This window comes from Scardinius erythrophthalmus, assembly GCF_964197995.2.
Source record: "Scardinius erythrophthalmus genome assembly, chromosome: 25".
NCBI lineage: Eukaryota > Metazoa > Chordata > Actinopteri > Cypriniformes > Leuciscidae > Scardinius > Scardinius erythrophthalmus.
In genome coordinates, this window is record NC_138245.1 from 29,175,392 (window position 1) to 29,189,700 (window position 14,309).

The 14,309-nt window shown below is 39.1% G+C and overlaps 1 protein-coding gene across 4 annotated transcripts in view; it reads right to left on the reverse strand.

Annotated features, from left to right (window-relative positions):
* Positions 1 to 14,309, reverse strand: part of trim62.1 (tripartite motif containing 62, tandem duplicate 1) — a 44,990-nt gene that overhangs the window by 11,552 nt on the left and 19,129 nt on the right. For 3 of the 4 annotated variants that reach the window (XM_081357253.1, XM_081357251.1, XM_081357252.1), the window contains one exon: positions 7,258 to 7,353. The exons of the other annotated variant lie outside the window; for it this stretch is intronic. In XM_081357253.1, the coding sequence (XP_081213379.1) occupies positions 7,258 to 7,353 (96 nt within the window). The remainder of the gene's footprint in view (positions 1 to 7,257; positions 7,354 to 14,309) is intronic. 4 annotated transcript variants of the gene reach the window in all.

Here is a 14,309-nt window from a genome sequence, read left to right on the forward strand (position 1 = left end):
CGCAACGCGCCACTGACTTTAAACTATTTTTTCCTGGTTAGTGGCGCAATTGTTTTCTAAACCTGCAAAATAGCATGAAGGAACGTTTGCGCCGGAACATGCCTCCTCTTTGCGCTGAACCGTCCAGGGAGCGCAAGTTCATTCCCTAGTTTACCGACGTGCGTCTGTGGAGGGAAAAGTCCACTTTGCGCGGGTGCAAAATAGGAATGATACATGCGTCGGTGTACAAAGTCAGTTGCGCTGGGTGCAAGATAGGGCCCTAAATGTCTCTAAATTCATATTAAATATTTTTTTATAATGTACACAAAAATAAAATGTACATATTATATATTATTTTATAAATTATACATACATGAATATAATATATAATATTCTCATTCAATTCACATTTATTTGTATAGCAACTTTCACAATACATATAGTTTCAAAGCAGCTTGACAGACTACATTACAATTTAGAGTGATTTCTTATCTGAGGTGACTGTGTCCAAGTAATGTATTTCAGCAATGTACATATACAAATCATGCAGTTAGCTAACAATGTATGAATTTAAGGCAGAAACAATGAGCTCACTTAAGTATTTTTTACGAGTTGTAGACATGATAATTACAATATATGGAAGAATTGGCATAGGTGCATTGATTCAGAGTTTGGGTTATCTGAAATCCTTGCAGGAGAGTCATCTCTTCACAGGTGTTGGGGCATATTATAATAATTATACCGGTACTATTTTTTATATGTATAATAATCATTATTATTATTTCTGCAGAGCCTCAGTGAGATGCAATGGACTATGAAGCAAGTGGAAACTGCCTCACATGAATGCATCACTAGAGACACGGTCAGGGACGACAGGGACACGGTCTAATAGTCACTGGAAATGGCAATAGGTTGCTCCTTCCTCAGTCTTCTGGGTTACTGTAGGACAGCTTACATCATTACACATGCAGACGAGCAACGAGATAAAAGCGGAGGGGATGATGCAGAACGTAAAAGAGAATTGCGAAACTAGCTAACAAACCTCGTCATTGACCGTAAAAAAAAAAAAAAAAAAAAAAGTCAAAGAGAGATAAAACGAGATGTTTGAGGAAGCCGGTCATCTTCTATAAAGCGTAAAGAACATCAGGTTCAGTCGACAGATCAAAGATCTGAAACCTCAAGGTCGAATCGAGGCAGGATAGTAGCCGTTCCACTGATGGCCGTCCATACAAACAAGGCAAGCTCAGAAACGTATTATATTTCCATTTCTTTCTTCGCCTATAATAAGAACTGGAAAAATAGACTTCACCGATTACAAGATTACTCCTACTAACAAATACAATAAAGGACTTGTTCCACTTCTGTCTTTCCAAAGGGAAATGTGATTTCCTTGCCACTGGGAAGATGAAATCCTATTAAGATCACGTCTTGCTCTGGTGTTATTTGCATCGGCTGAGTCAGCCCACCTGGCGTCGCATGATGGATGAGTTGGACTCAGTGATGCTGAGGTGGTGTTGGTCTCTTGAAACCATTCTCCCCATGGGCTGCGCTGTCTCACATTGGGTCTATTTAAAGCCAGTAAACACCTCCTATGAGCCTAGCATGACTCGGCCTCCAAGCAGCCTGCTCGCTTCGACATCTGCTAATCAGACACATGTTTCCTTGGGGTCTTCCATTCGGATTCAACATCGGCACTTCAGACGAGAGGCGTCTGTCAGCAAGTCTGCCGCCGAGATAAATCTAGAGCATGCTAGCGGGGAGGTGGCGACAAGTAAAAAAAACAACAACAAGGTAAACATGAACTAGCGGTATCACTGACATAAGCTACATGCTCAAGTTTAAGTTTTAGGGTTAGAGGTTTGACCGCTCAAAAGTTTAGGGTCAGTAAGATATTTTTCTGAAAAAAATGTATACTTCTATTCAGCAAGGATGCATTAAATTGACCAAAAGTGACAGTAAAGGCATTAATAAAGTTACAAAAAAAAATCTAATTAATGTTGTTCTTTTGGTTTCCACAAAAATATTGTGTTTTCAAAACTGTTTTCAACACTGATAATTCCTACTGAAAATTCTGATCAAATAAATGCAGCCTTGGCGAGCATAGGACACTTTTTTCAAATACATTAAAAAAATCTACAGTAGTGTATGAGCAATGATAATAGATAAGTTATATTTAGTTCTAGTGATATGATAAAGTTACTTTACAAGATCAAAAGTTTAACAAAGAATTGAATTAGCCAGGTTTTTAAGAGTTAAGAGTTGGCCCACTTTATTATCGTTTGGAAGCAATGAGCCCACTTTATTTATGGTTTACTCCATAAATCTACTTCTCTAAAGGTTGTGCTGTGACAGCTCTCTTGAGACAGCGAATGTAAAATAACCTTCCGTCCTCTTATCTCTACAGGAAAGTCTGGGATGCAGGAGGCATTTTGCAATGATGGTCCTGAATGTCAATGTCAAGTGTCTGGCTCTTCGTAAGCATCTTAAATCGCTGCATAAATGAATCCACACAGGATACCACTGGCTTGTCAATGTTATATCTACATTTTCCTGGGAAAGAACTGAAAGATACTTTCAAGATAAATATGCAATCTGTAAAATCAATGAGACGAAAACATGGTTTGCTTCCAGAAAATGCAATCACAGGGATACAAGTCTGAGTTTAACTTGACTTAAGAGACTAAACGGAAAATTCAACATGTAACAGGGTCTGCAATCCATTGTAACTTTGCAATATAAGGACTCGTTTACACTGTCAGTGAAATGTGACCCAATTCTGATTTTTGGGGTCTTCCATTCAGATTCAACATCGGCACTTCAGATGAGAGGCGTCTGTCAGCAAGTCTGCCACCGAGATAAATCTAGAGCATGCTAGCGGGGAGGTGGCGACAAGTAAAAAAAACAACAAGGTAAACATGAACTAGCGGTATCACTGACATAAGCTACATGCTCAAGTTTAACTTTTAGGGTTAGAGGTTTGACTGCATATGTGACACAGATCAGATGTGTTCTCTGACCTTGTTAACAGAAAAAAAAAACGCATGCATTCGGATACAGTATTTCGAGATCTGATTCATATCAGCTCTCGTTCATATGTGGAAATAAATCAGATATGTGCCAATGTGACTGTCATGTAAACAGGCAGGTCGGATTTTCTGAGGCATTAATCCGCGGTTTAATGACGAGAGAAACCCCGACGCGCATCTGCAAAGGGACGGCATGGCCCGAGGAATGTGGACACACGTTGACATAACATATCAAAGGTTGGCTTGCTCATCCTAAAATTTCAGACCCACTGCTCCTCGTTAAAGCCAATATTTAAACACAATATGCTCCCACCTGTCCTGAGATCTCTCTCGCACACAATAACTGAAGCATATTCGCAGGCTGCAATGATGGCACTTTTTGTCCTCCTCTGCCTCAAAATCATGGTGATGTTTGGCTTCCCAAAGAGATGGCTTTCCCTTATAGATTCAAATGATTCAAATGATATTTTACCTCTAATCTCAATTTAAAAAATAAATGAATAAAATGTATAGATTAAGAAAATAAAATATTTTACAAATAAATAAATGAGTGCTGTCAAACGATTAAAATATTTAATCACGATTAATCGCATTAATGTCATAGTTAACTCGCGACTAATCGCAATTAATCGCAACTTTTTATCTATTCTAAATGTCTCTTGATTTCTTTTTGTCCCATTATTTTTCTCATTTTAATGCTCTTATCAACATGGAAAAGTGGATTGGCTTGCTTTGTTGTGCAAATGTTTTTTTTTTTTTTGAAAACAACACTGGCATATACTGTAGTGTTCAATTTCACACTAACATTCTCACTTGGAGCAAATGATCTCTCACACAATGTAACACTGTCCATCAATAAAAGGGTGAAAGAAATACTGACGAGGTCCTGATATTAATGAGGGGGCGGAGAATTCGCATCAGCTGTGTGTGCTTGGCCATCAAGTGGTATTTCAGACTGGACGTGCTGCGATGATAGCTCAGTTCACAATGACAAAACACTTTGGATTGAATTTGGCAACTTTTTAAAAGTAAACTTTCCATTCAGAATCTTATTGGCATCCATTTCGGCGTCTCGCGCTCATCATTCATCCACTCAAAACGTAACGTTAAAGGGGGTCGCACACTGGACGAGAAGCGAAGCGCAGTGCCTCGTATTTAAATTTCGAACACATTATTCTCTATGAGTGTACACACACCAGCTGCGCCATTCGGCGTTTTTATTGCTGGCCATAAACTGAGAAAGTGCGCGTCCGATGTGCGATACAAGTTGTCCTAGACGCGGCTTCTCGTCCACTCTTTGGCCGGCTCGCAAGCCCAAACGTGTGTGCGGCGTGCCTGTTGTTTTGTTTCCGGTCTAGCTAGATCCAGTGTGGTGTTGTAGTTTTACTCACGTTACTAGTTGTTGCAAAAGCATGTGAAAAAAAACTACAAAGTTTGCTAGGCGTTAATCTCGCGATAAAAAAATCGACGCTGTTAAAATGGGTTTGCATTAATAACGCGTTTAACTGACAGCCCTAAAATAAATAAATAAAACAGATAAATAAAATATATAGATAATTAAATATGTCAAAATAAAGTATACAGTATATATAAAATACAGACAGACAGATTAAAGATGAATAAATACAGGTAACTAAAATAAAAAAAATCCATAAATAAAACAAAAACATTACAAAAAAATATATACTTCATACCACACACACACACACACACACAAACACACCAGTGTTGCAGACACTGTGTGTAGGCTAAAGATTAACTGCCAAACAATAAGACCGACACCAGAGATCCACACAGTGTCACAAAGCTCTTTCTCTGCATTAGTCCCCAATCCCAAACAGACGGATAATTAAAAAAAGTGGGCGAAGAAACAGTGGGCGCAAGGAGACGGACAAAGTTGCATTATTGACTGTGGAGTCTCTCTCCGTTGATTAAAACAAGGTGTCGAGATTAAAGACCTGTTCAATAAACCAATTTGCTAGTTGGGAATTCAATGTCAACAGAATATAGAGAGAGAGAGAGAGAGTGAGATGAATCCGTAATGGTGGGAAGTATGAGCGGTTTGTCAGCTACATTTCTATTTTTATGCGGCCTGATTCCAGATGTGGTTTAATAGAGTCCCATCAGAGGTGAAATGTCAATGTGGTGGTGATTTTATCACAGTGATTTTAATCAATCTGCCAAATATGTGGATAAATATAAATATAAATCACTGTTGGTCCATCAATCTAGAATTGATCCTCTGGGCTTAAAACATTTAGTAGTAAACACTTCTATTTCTATTGCAAATCATAATGTGAATCTGATTACAAGGGAGTGGAGGAGCATTCAAAATGACAGCAGCAAACACTAGGGCTGGGTATTGACACAAATTGAAAAAAAAAATTATTAGATTTCAATTCAATTCGATTCAGTATTGATTCTTTTGGAAATCAGGTACAATACATGTTCATTACAAATCTCTTAAAGGGTGGGTGAAATGCTCATTTTCACTCAATCTCCTGTTAATCTTGAGTACCTATAGAGTAATATTGCATCCTTCATATCTCCAAAAAGTCTTTTGTTTTATTATATTTTTAATTGAAAGATTGGCTGTACCGAGTCTTTCCGGAAAAAAACGAGCGGCTGGGGGCGGGCCGTGTGGGCGAAGCTAAAGATGTGCTTACCCGCCTAGCTAACAACACACAGAGACATTTGTTCAACAGTTTTACTCACCGTTCCAACGCACGACCGCGAACCTTTATCATTGTGACTGCTCGATCCTTAAGCATTAGACGATCTGCAAATCCGTCGATCTTTGTTTATAAAACAATCATCGTCGAAATGCAGGGAACAACAGTCTACACAACTCCGTTTATGCTCAGGAAAACAAACTCCATCCACGGGTTCCTTAACGCTGGGTTCTTTGGGAATCTGTGCAGGGTTGTCTTGCCCTGGCAACCAAAAACACACTTCTTTGGTGACATTGACTTCCCAAAAGCCGGGCAGGGCGCTTTGATGGCGAACTGCTTTCACTCTCTTGCTCTGTTTTACGAGTGCGCGCGCGCCCGCGATCTTACCGGAGAAGTGCCCTTAGGACCCATATAAGGAAATTCCGCTCTATCTTACGTAAGACAGAGCCATACTCGAAAAAAACTTTCCGAAACTTGTGACAAACCGGAAGGAGTATTTTTGGAACAAAAATACTCCTTCAAACGTACAACTTAGTTTTTGAAACTTTGTCCATGTTTAGCATGGGAATCCAACTCTTTACCAGTGTAAAAAATTCAGTATGCATGAAATAGCATTTCACCCACCCTTTAACTAATGCTGTAAACTATGGGAGTCAGTTGTAGCCGATCATTAGCCTACTATAATATTGAAGGTAAAAATTAACTGATTTGTGTACAAACACTTAAATTGTTATTTTTATAATAATAAAAGTTATATGAAATATAAACATTTAAATAGTGGCTGTCACAAAAACTTGCCAGATTTATTCAAACATGCATTAGGCTAAATATTGAAGAACATTATAAATTATAATAAATATGTAATATGGTGCATATATTTAGCAAAATGCTCCTCTCTAGAGTAAATTTTTCTAGCTGACTAATGAGTTTATGGTCACTGGATATGGTTTTTCTGAGGTAAATGTGATGATACATGACATTTCCACGGTTGAAACACTGATTGAGCGATTCCACGTGACATGATACGGATTTCGGTAAGTTGTATTCTATCTTTTAACACACTTTCAGATGCTCATTCATGATTATTTCGCGCTGTAACTGGTGTTATTAAGGCCAGAGGATCATGTGCTGCTGTTTCTCTTGAGCTGAGCCAGAGCGATCTCACGCCACAGCGCCAAAACGGTATTTATGTTTTTGAATTTCATAAGAAAATGTATGTAATTTGAAATCTCAGACTTTGTTTCATATCAATAATAACAAAGCACAAAGTTTACTGTGATTTATTGGATGGAATGCGCGTTACAGTGTTCCATTCATTCATCAACTGAAAACAGGATGACTAGCCAAATCGATTCTTGGGATTTAGGAATCGATATCGGTTTGTAAAAATGTGAATCGATTGAAATAGATTATTTTTTACCCAGCCCTAGCAAACAGCATTCACTTTAATCGTTATATGGCTTGGGTTGCCCCTTTGATGAACGTCCAAGGGAAAACTGTTCTATGGAGCAGAAGGCTAAATCAGTTTTTTTTCTCTTCAGAATAATATACACTGATAAACGGCATGTGCTGAAGTTTACCTTGGTTTCGGTGAGCTGCCTCTGCAGTAGCTGCAAAGCCTCTGTATGACCCTTCTCGCTGTCCTGTAGAGTCACCAGCTGCTCCTTCATCTCCCTCTGTAAGAAAACCACAGCGCAACACATCATGTCATTTATTGCCCATTAATCTGGCAACCTCTAACCAAAAGTAATTCCTCTGAACCACTTCCAAAGCCTTCCTAAGAGAGATACCACAACTCAGATAGCAGTAATTGTGATACTATTGTGATGGCTTTCCTGTATCTCAAACAGTAGAGAGTTGGCACTTGCAACGCCAAGGTGATGGGTTTGATTCCCAGGGAAAGCAAGAACTGTTAAGAATGTAAATGTGTGACTTGAAATGCAATGGAAGTCGCTTTGGATAAAAGCGTCTGCCAAATGCATAAATGTAAGACGAATGCACAGACCCAATGTAATGATACGCATCCATTTTGTTTTCCTGTAGCTCAAACAGTAGAGCGTTGGCGCTTGCAACGACAAGGTCATGGGTTCGTTTCCCAGGGAAAGCAAGAACTGATAAGAATGTGTAACTTGAAATGCAATGCAAGTCACTTTTGATAAAAGCGTCAGCCAAATGCATAAATGTAAATACTACTGACACTACACAGAATCCTTCACTGGATGATCACCCAAAATAAAAATCATTGGGCAACTCAGACATAAGATTGAAAGTGCACTTTTCTTTGCCACTGGGGTCCTATCTTCAGTATACCGGAGTGTTAGAATGGAAATGAGCTCCATTAAGACCTTAACAATGAGAATGATTTCAATTTGATTCAACATTGACTTAATATCTTCAACTTCTATGTAGCTTTCTAAATGCTGATATCTGATTTAAAAAAAAAACTTTTAATGACTGAAATAACCTATATTACTATAATACAATCTTTTCATGCATGGTTTTGATCTAGACTGGAAGTTTCAAATTGTAAGAAAGGTACAGAGAACGGTGGCTTTTATAGTTACAGGCAAAAAAAAAAAAAAAAAAAGAGCAGAAATTAATAAATAAACAGTGAGTTTCCAGAGAGGTCTGTGTCAGGGAAAGTGGGTCTCTGCTGCAGTGGACGTGGCAGAACTGGGACGACGGGCCATGTTTGCTCGCCTGGAGGCAGACTAAGAACAGGCAAAATGCACCAGCCCCTTTACAATACACCAGAGCCAGAGCTCATCGGAATAATATTCATATATTAATATATAATATAGGGCTGCACAATTTGGGGAAAAAAAAATATCATATTGCAATTCATATTTCAATGTGGCAAAAATAATAATAATAATTAGGGATGCACCGAAATTTCGGCTACTAAAAATCTTTGGTTTCGAGACAAAATGGTTTCGGAGGGCAGAAATCAGTGCCTGAAACAGATGTTTAATTAGTGCTTCTCCAATGGCACGTTTTGACTGTGTTTAGTGTCTCTTTCATGCAAAACGTGGATAAGCTACAACAGTTAAACATGTCAGCTGTGTGGACACTAGCCCTGGTTTGACAATCTTAATATCTTGATTTTAATCGGTAACATGGTTTCTTAAATCTAAAATCTTTTAGTCTGTGCGGTTTTCTGTTGATGCTCAGCATGAACAAAACGTCACTAAACATTTGTAGCGAGCCATCCAATAATCACGAAAATCTTGGTGCTTTGTTACTATTAATATGAAGTAAATTTTAAAATATGTCGATTTTATTACGAAATTCAAATAATAAATGTTATTTTGGGGCTCTTTAATCTATGGACATAACAGGCCCATTACACAATGAAGTTTAATACGTAAGGTTAGGGATTTGACTCTAATGTTAAAGTGTGTGAGCAATACTTGATGCTAGCCTCAAGAAACACCACTAACTCATGCTCTTATTGTTCCAGATGGAAATAAGCACCAATGAGTCCAGGCCACATATTTTATAAACAAGATTATCCTGAAATACATATTCATCTGACATTCCAGCACCACGTTGGTTTGATAGAGGTGATTCATTGAAAATGAACAATATGACTATGAAATGCTGTTGGACTCCATTTCTCACGCTATATTTTAACGACCCAGTTCACTAACATTTAAAAAGTGAATATGTTCGAAAAAATACACAATATGTTCGGCGGTATTATCTGACAGCTATTAGACTCAAATACATGTGAGCATTGAAATAGTGCCCAATTATATCCAGGACGAGGAGCAGAGAATACAATTACTTTCTTTATAAAGCTCATTACTTCTGGGAAATGCTGCCTGTGCTCTACAAGTATCTAAATGCCCTTCCCAGCATCCAAACCGCCTGGTTTCAGTATGCATACCTGATAGATGAGAGCAGTCTTTAATGCATCAAGTTAAAGCAACATAACCAGCCGGTGCACTTCAGGAGTAAAACGCAAATGGTTACTGGATGATTATAGACCATATTTTTTGTATGTGCCATTTACCTCCACCTTTAAAAAGTGTATTCAGAGAACTAACAACTTCTTTAAAAAAAAAAAAAAAGTGTTTCGGCACAGAGCCTGCAACTGAATCATTTTTGCAGCAAATCTAGTTAGCACACACTCAAAATGTCTGAACAAAGGACTGAGTGTGCTGGCTTTAGCTGCATGGAGAGCACAGAGCACTGGAGGTCAGAGGCGGCCCACGTTTATATCAGTCTGAGCGGGCGAGAGGAAGTCTGGCATGACATTTCCCCAGGATTCCACACAGCAGGGGGAAGAGGTTCATTGAAGGCCGATTGCAAGACTAAAACTTATTTCACTCTGGCTTGACTTATCTTTGCATTTGAGCTGCATATTCAAAAGAAAATGGATGTCTGTCATTTAATTATAGAATAATTTTTCATTTTCTTCACATGCATTTCAGAAAGACACCAATCCAACAACTCTGAATTATTTATATTTATATTTAGACAAAGCCAAATATATTTGAAAATAAGAACAAAACTATGTAAATCTCCAAATCATTAACTTATCCTCGTGTCATTCCAGACCTTTCTGGCTTGGAACAAAAACAGAATGTTCACGATGCTATTTACCATGAAAGTGAACGGTGACCACTAACCATGGCTGTTGTTGGTCCATATCCACTCTCTTTATATGATTTTTGGATGTTCTGTCCCTTTAAGAAAGAATGAATGAACTACTCTTCCCCTCAATCAGATAATGTTATCTAGCCAGTCCACGCTACCCTGCAAAAACTCACCACAAACCTAATTTGCAAAGCTTTTGATTTCAATTCCAACCGCGACAGCAACCTCTCTGACTGGAAAATTGGCAAGCAAACAAATACAAAGACTTTTGTGGAAGTACATAACATCTATCTTCTAAAGTTTAGCTGTTATTACAAAGAAGCTTTCGCAAGAGATTTTGCTTCAGAAACCCTACTGTTGAGCTCCAATGTACGTTCAATAAACTTCCTCAAAGGTTCATTAAACCACCACCTGCTTATGAGCTAAAGATACGTTCTAACTGCTGGCACTGATGAGAGTGAAGGAGATAATCAAGGGTGCATAAATTATGAAATGCGGCAGGCGTGCTCAAGATACTTCACGCATCCCTTCAAACCCTGAGAACAAATGCATTCCAAGTATAGCAGTCTGAAGTCATTATTGATGAACCTCCAGTGAAAACCAAGAAACTTGCACAGGATCATCAGATGGAGAACATCTTTTCATTCCTGAAAAACACCTCCATCACTCAGATGACACAAAATGCAGAACCACTGACTCACACGGCAATATGATGCCATGAGGAAATAGTTTGCCAAATAATCCAAGTACAGCACTCATCAGCCCGAAGGGTACACAATCAAGGACACTTTGGCCTAACCTTGTACGCGCTGGTGTCATAATTCTGCAAGGCAGCAGGATCCGAAGTAATAAACAGCCTGGGTGGACAAGGCTGGTTCTGTCATCCCTCTTTATGACTCGTGTGTAAATCACATCTGAAGAGGACAGCAAATGTGTCATCTGCACTCCTTCTTTAACAGGGTCCAATCAAACCAACTCAACCACATATAACAAACATGAATAATAAGCGTAGTGGCCACATGTGAGTCATTTGGCCATCGCCATGAATAACTTGCAAGAACAAAACATGTCTGTTTGCTAGACATAACTACAAGTTGTTTCTGATGTCAACTCAAGATATCTGAATTAATAAAAAAAACACCCATTAACATGAAATCTTCTCCTACTAAAAAGGGTGTTCTTACACAATAGATGTGGTGCTAGCTAGAGTATCCTTGGCTTGCATTGTAACGTAACCACCAAGCGTATGCATGTGGTGTGATTTCTGCACGATTCGGCAGCATTAGTGTCCCATTTTATTGTTTATCAGTAAATGATTAAGTGTTTCTGAATTTATTAAATTTCATTAAATCTCTATAGGAAAGCTACTGTTGAGTATTTACTCATTGCATCCAAAACCTGCAAATACAAATACGAACAGCTCCCTGATCAACCCCTGTGTTTCGGAGTCCTTCGTCTGAGTCAGTCAATTGGCTTTAAGAATAACAACAAATCATACTTTCACACCAAATTTACAATTGGCTTTAAGGACATTTTCAGACCTGTGGACTGTTTGCTTTGTTCCGAAACAGGGAACCGAACCGCTCCAGAGTTTGTTTTCAATCGGGCCAAGATCACCTTTATCAGGTGATCTTGGAGCGATTGTTTTGGTGTGGATATGAACGCAATTGCCGTGTTAATGTCTAATCGAACGAACTAAGGGAGAAAACACACCAGGTTCCAAACAAACGCTCCAAACGAGCCAGGCGTGAAAAGATCCAAACCAATGAGCTCAAAAGTCAAAGACAATCTTTAGATCATGTTCTATCCACATAGAGTCTATAAAGCAGAGAGAGTTAGAACAACTTGTTATATAATGGACGTTATTCACGTTTCCAGGGTTCTCAGCAGAAGTCGTCACAGTTGAGCAGACTTCTATAGTGGTGAATTGAAAACATGTATGGTTTATTTGTTCACATTTGATACAATAGCAAAAGATAAAATCCATAATAGTGTTTCTATCTCTTACCAAACGTGGGAAAATAGTAATCCAGAGCTCGATTGCAGTGGTCAGAACAAAAAAAGATGCTGAATTTTTACCGTTGCTCCCTCAGCATCTGTGTTAGAAACACTCGTTAACTTGTTTTTATTTTATTTTATGTAATGCCAAGGTCACAAAGTATTGTCTTACAAATGTACTTTTTTCTTCTTCAAAAAAATGTAATATGTATGTAAAAAAAAAAACGTTGCTAGATTTATAATGTAAATAAATGTAGAAAGGTGTCATCGGTCTGTGAAAAGGACCCATAATCCATAATTATTCTTACAGATGCATTTGAGAGGATTCTGACTCATAACTGAGATACTTCATTAAATTATTCTGTTGTTTGCAAAACTGCAGTATCACACCGTATAATTTTGCAAACTTAGTTTGTGTTTATTATGCAAGTAGCGGGTGATTCAGCTGCACTTGCTCTCTATGCTGTTCATTACTGTGGTAATGGTGAGATCTCAGGAAAGATCATCCCCGCTGTGCTCACCTGGGGAATAAAATGGTTCAGCGGATACGAGTTCCCATGAAAAAAAATAAAAAGAAATATGTCTGTGCGTAAATCGGGCTGCTGAGTGAATCCAAAGAGATCTCACAGCCTTTCATCCTCTTTTCTACATATGAAAATGCTCAAACTGTGCCACAAATGCCTCTGACTGATTTCTCCCGGTCTCAGCAGAGACCACAGGCTGTGTGAGAGGAGGGAGGGCTGTACCCTGCAGTCTAAGCACGTCATCTTTGCCACAGCACACTGACACAGCTTGCAGCAGCATGACAATGCAGCTGAGATGCAGATCATTTATGGTGGATGCATCGTAGCTTTCATACAGCAAATCGGGCGAGAACTCAAGTCTGGAAAAAATAAATGTGTCTGCGTGATTTGCATACATTCAACTGGTTTCTCAAAACAGTGTTGAGTCCTCCGACTGCAAGTACAGGTTGTGTGGTTGCACCTGCTGCTGCCATGAAAAGACTTGCCCCAAATGCTTTTGTGTTATAACGTCAATGCAAAAGCACCAACAAATACAGTCAAGCACAAAGGCGAACCCAGCAGCAATTGTACAAACCGTTGACAGTACGGTTGGTGTCTATCACTGTCATGACTTCCAGCCTGAGAAAGTTTGTGCAACACGTTAGATGCCGATAACAAACAAAGCTACGGCATACAACTGACAAATCTGACCTTTTTCCTGCTGATCCAGCCCTCCCATTCAGTCCAGTGCATTGAGGAAAATGAATGCCTGCAGGTTTGATGGATGTCAGCTATGTGGATCAAAGAAGTGGCCACCAGGAAAAGCTGGCAGCAAAAGTGGTTTGAATTATTGCTTTGACTCACAAAAACAGTGCAGGAATTGTTTACAATGCACAATAATTTGAATAAATCGGTTGAATTGGGAGTAAAGCGTAATCGTATAGGAAGTCAGGCAGCGAAGAAGCAATCGGCAAGCTGTCACTGTCACCTCGATGCAGGCTGCCTCACCGAAAGCTGTTTTAGATCTACCTCATAAATTTCCCTTGCGGGTAAACAAGTGACTCAGAATTGAGTAAACCCTGGGCTTTAAAAAAAAAAAAAATCCTGTCATTATAGTTGAGAATGAACAGTGTTGAGGAAACCGGCTTCAATATATGATGCAAGGTAAATGCAAATGAGGGAAGTGGGTTGTATCGAGCAGAGTTTCCTCTAGAGGTTAGAATATAGGACAAGTCGTGTGAATGATGAATGCAGCGACCTCCTCTAAACACGGTGTGTGCAAACTCTCCCCATCCCTCCGTCTGGACCATGACAAAATGGATATGCAATGGCATTCCAGTATCAAGAAAGGTGGCTCTTCAGAGATTTGCCCTTGCAGAACTGAGACCTGGATTTAAGACTTGACACATTTTTTAAATCGCTTTGCGAACATTATAGTCTACCCTGCAAGCTTCCACCGATGGACTCTTTCAGTAGCTTGCGGAGTAGTTTTCTGCCTGATATATGCTGCCTGCCCGCTGCATGACACA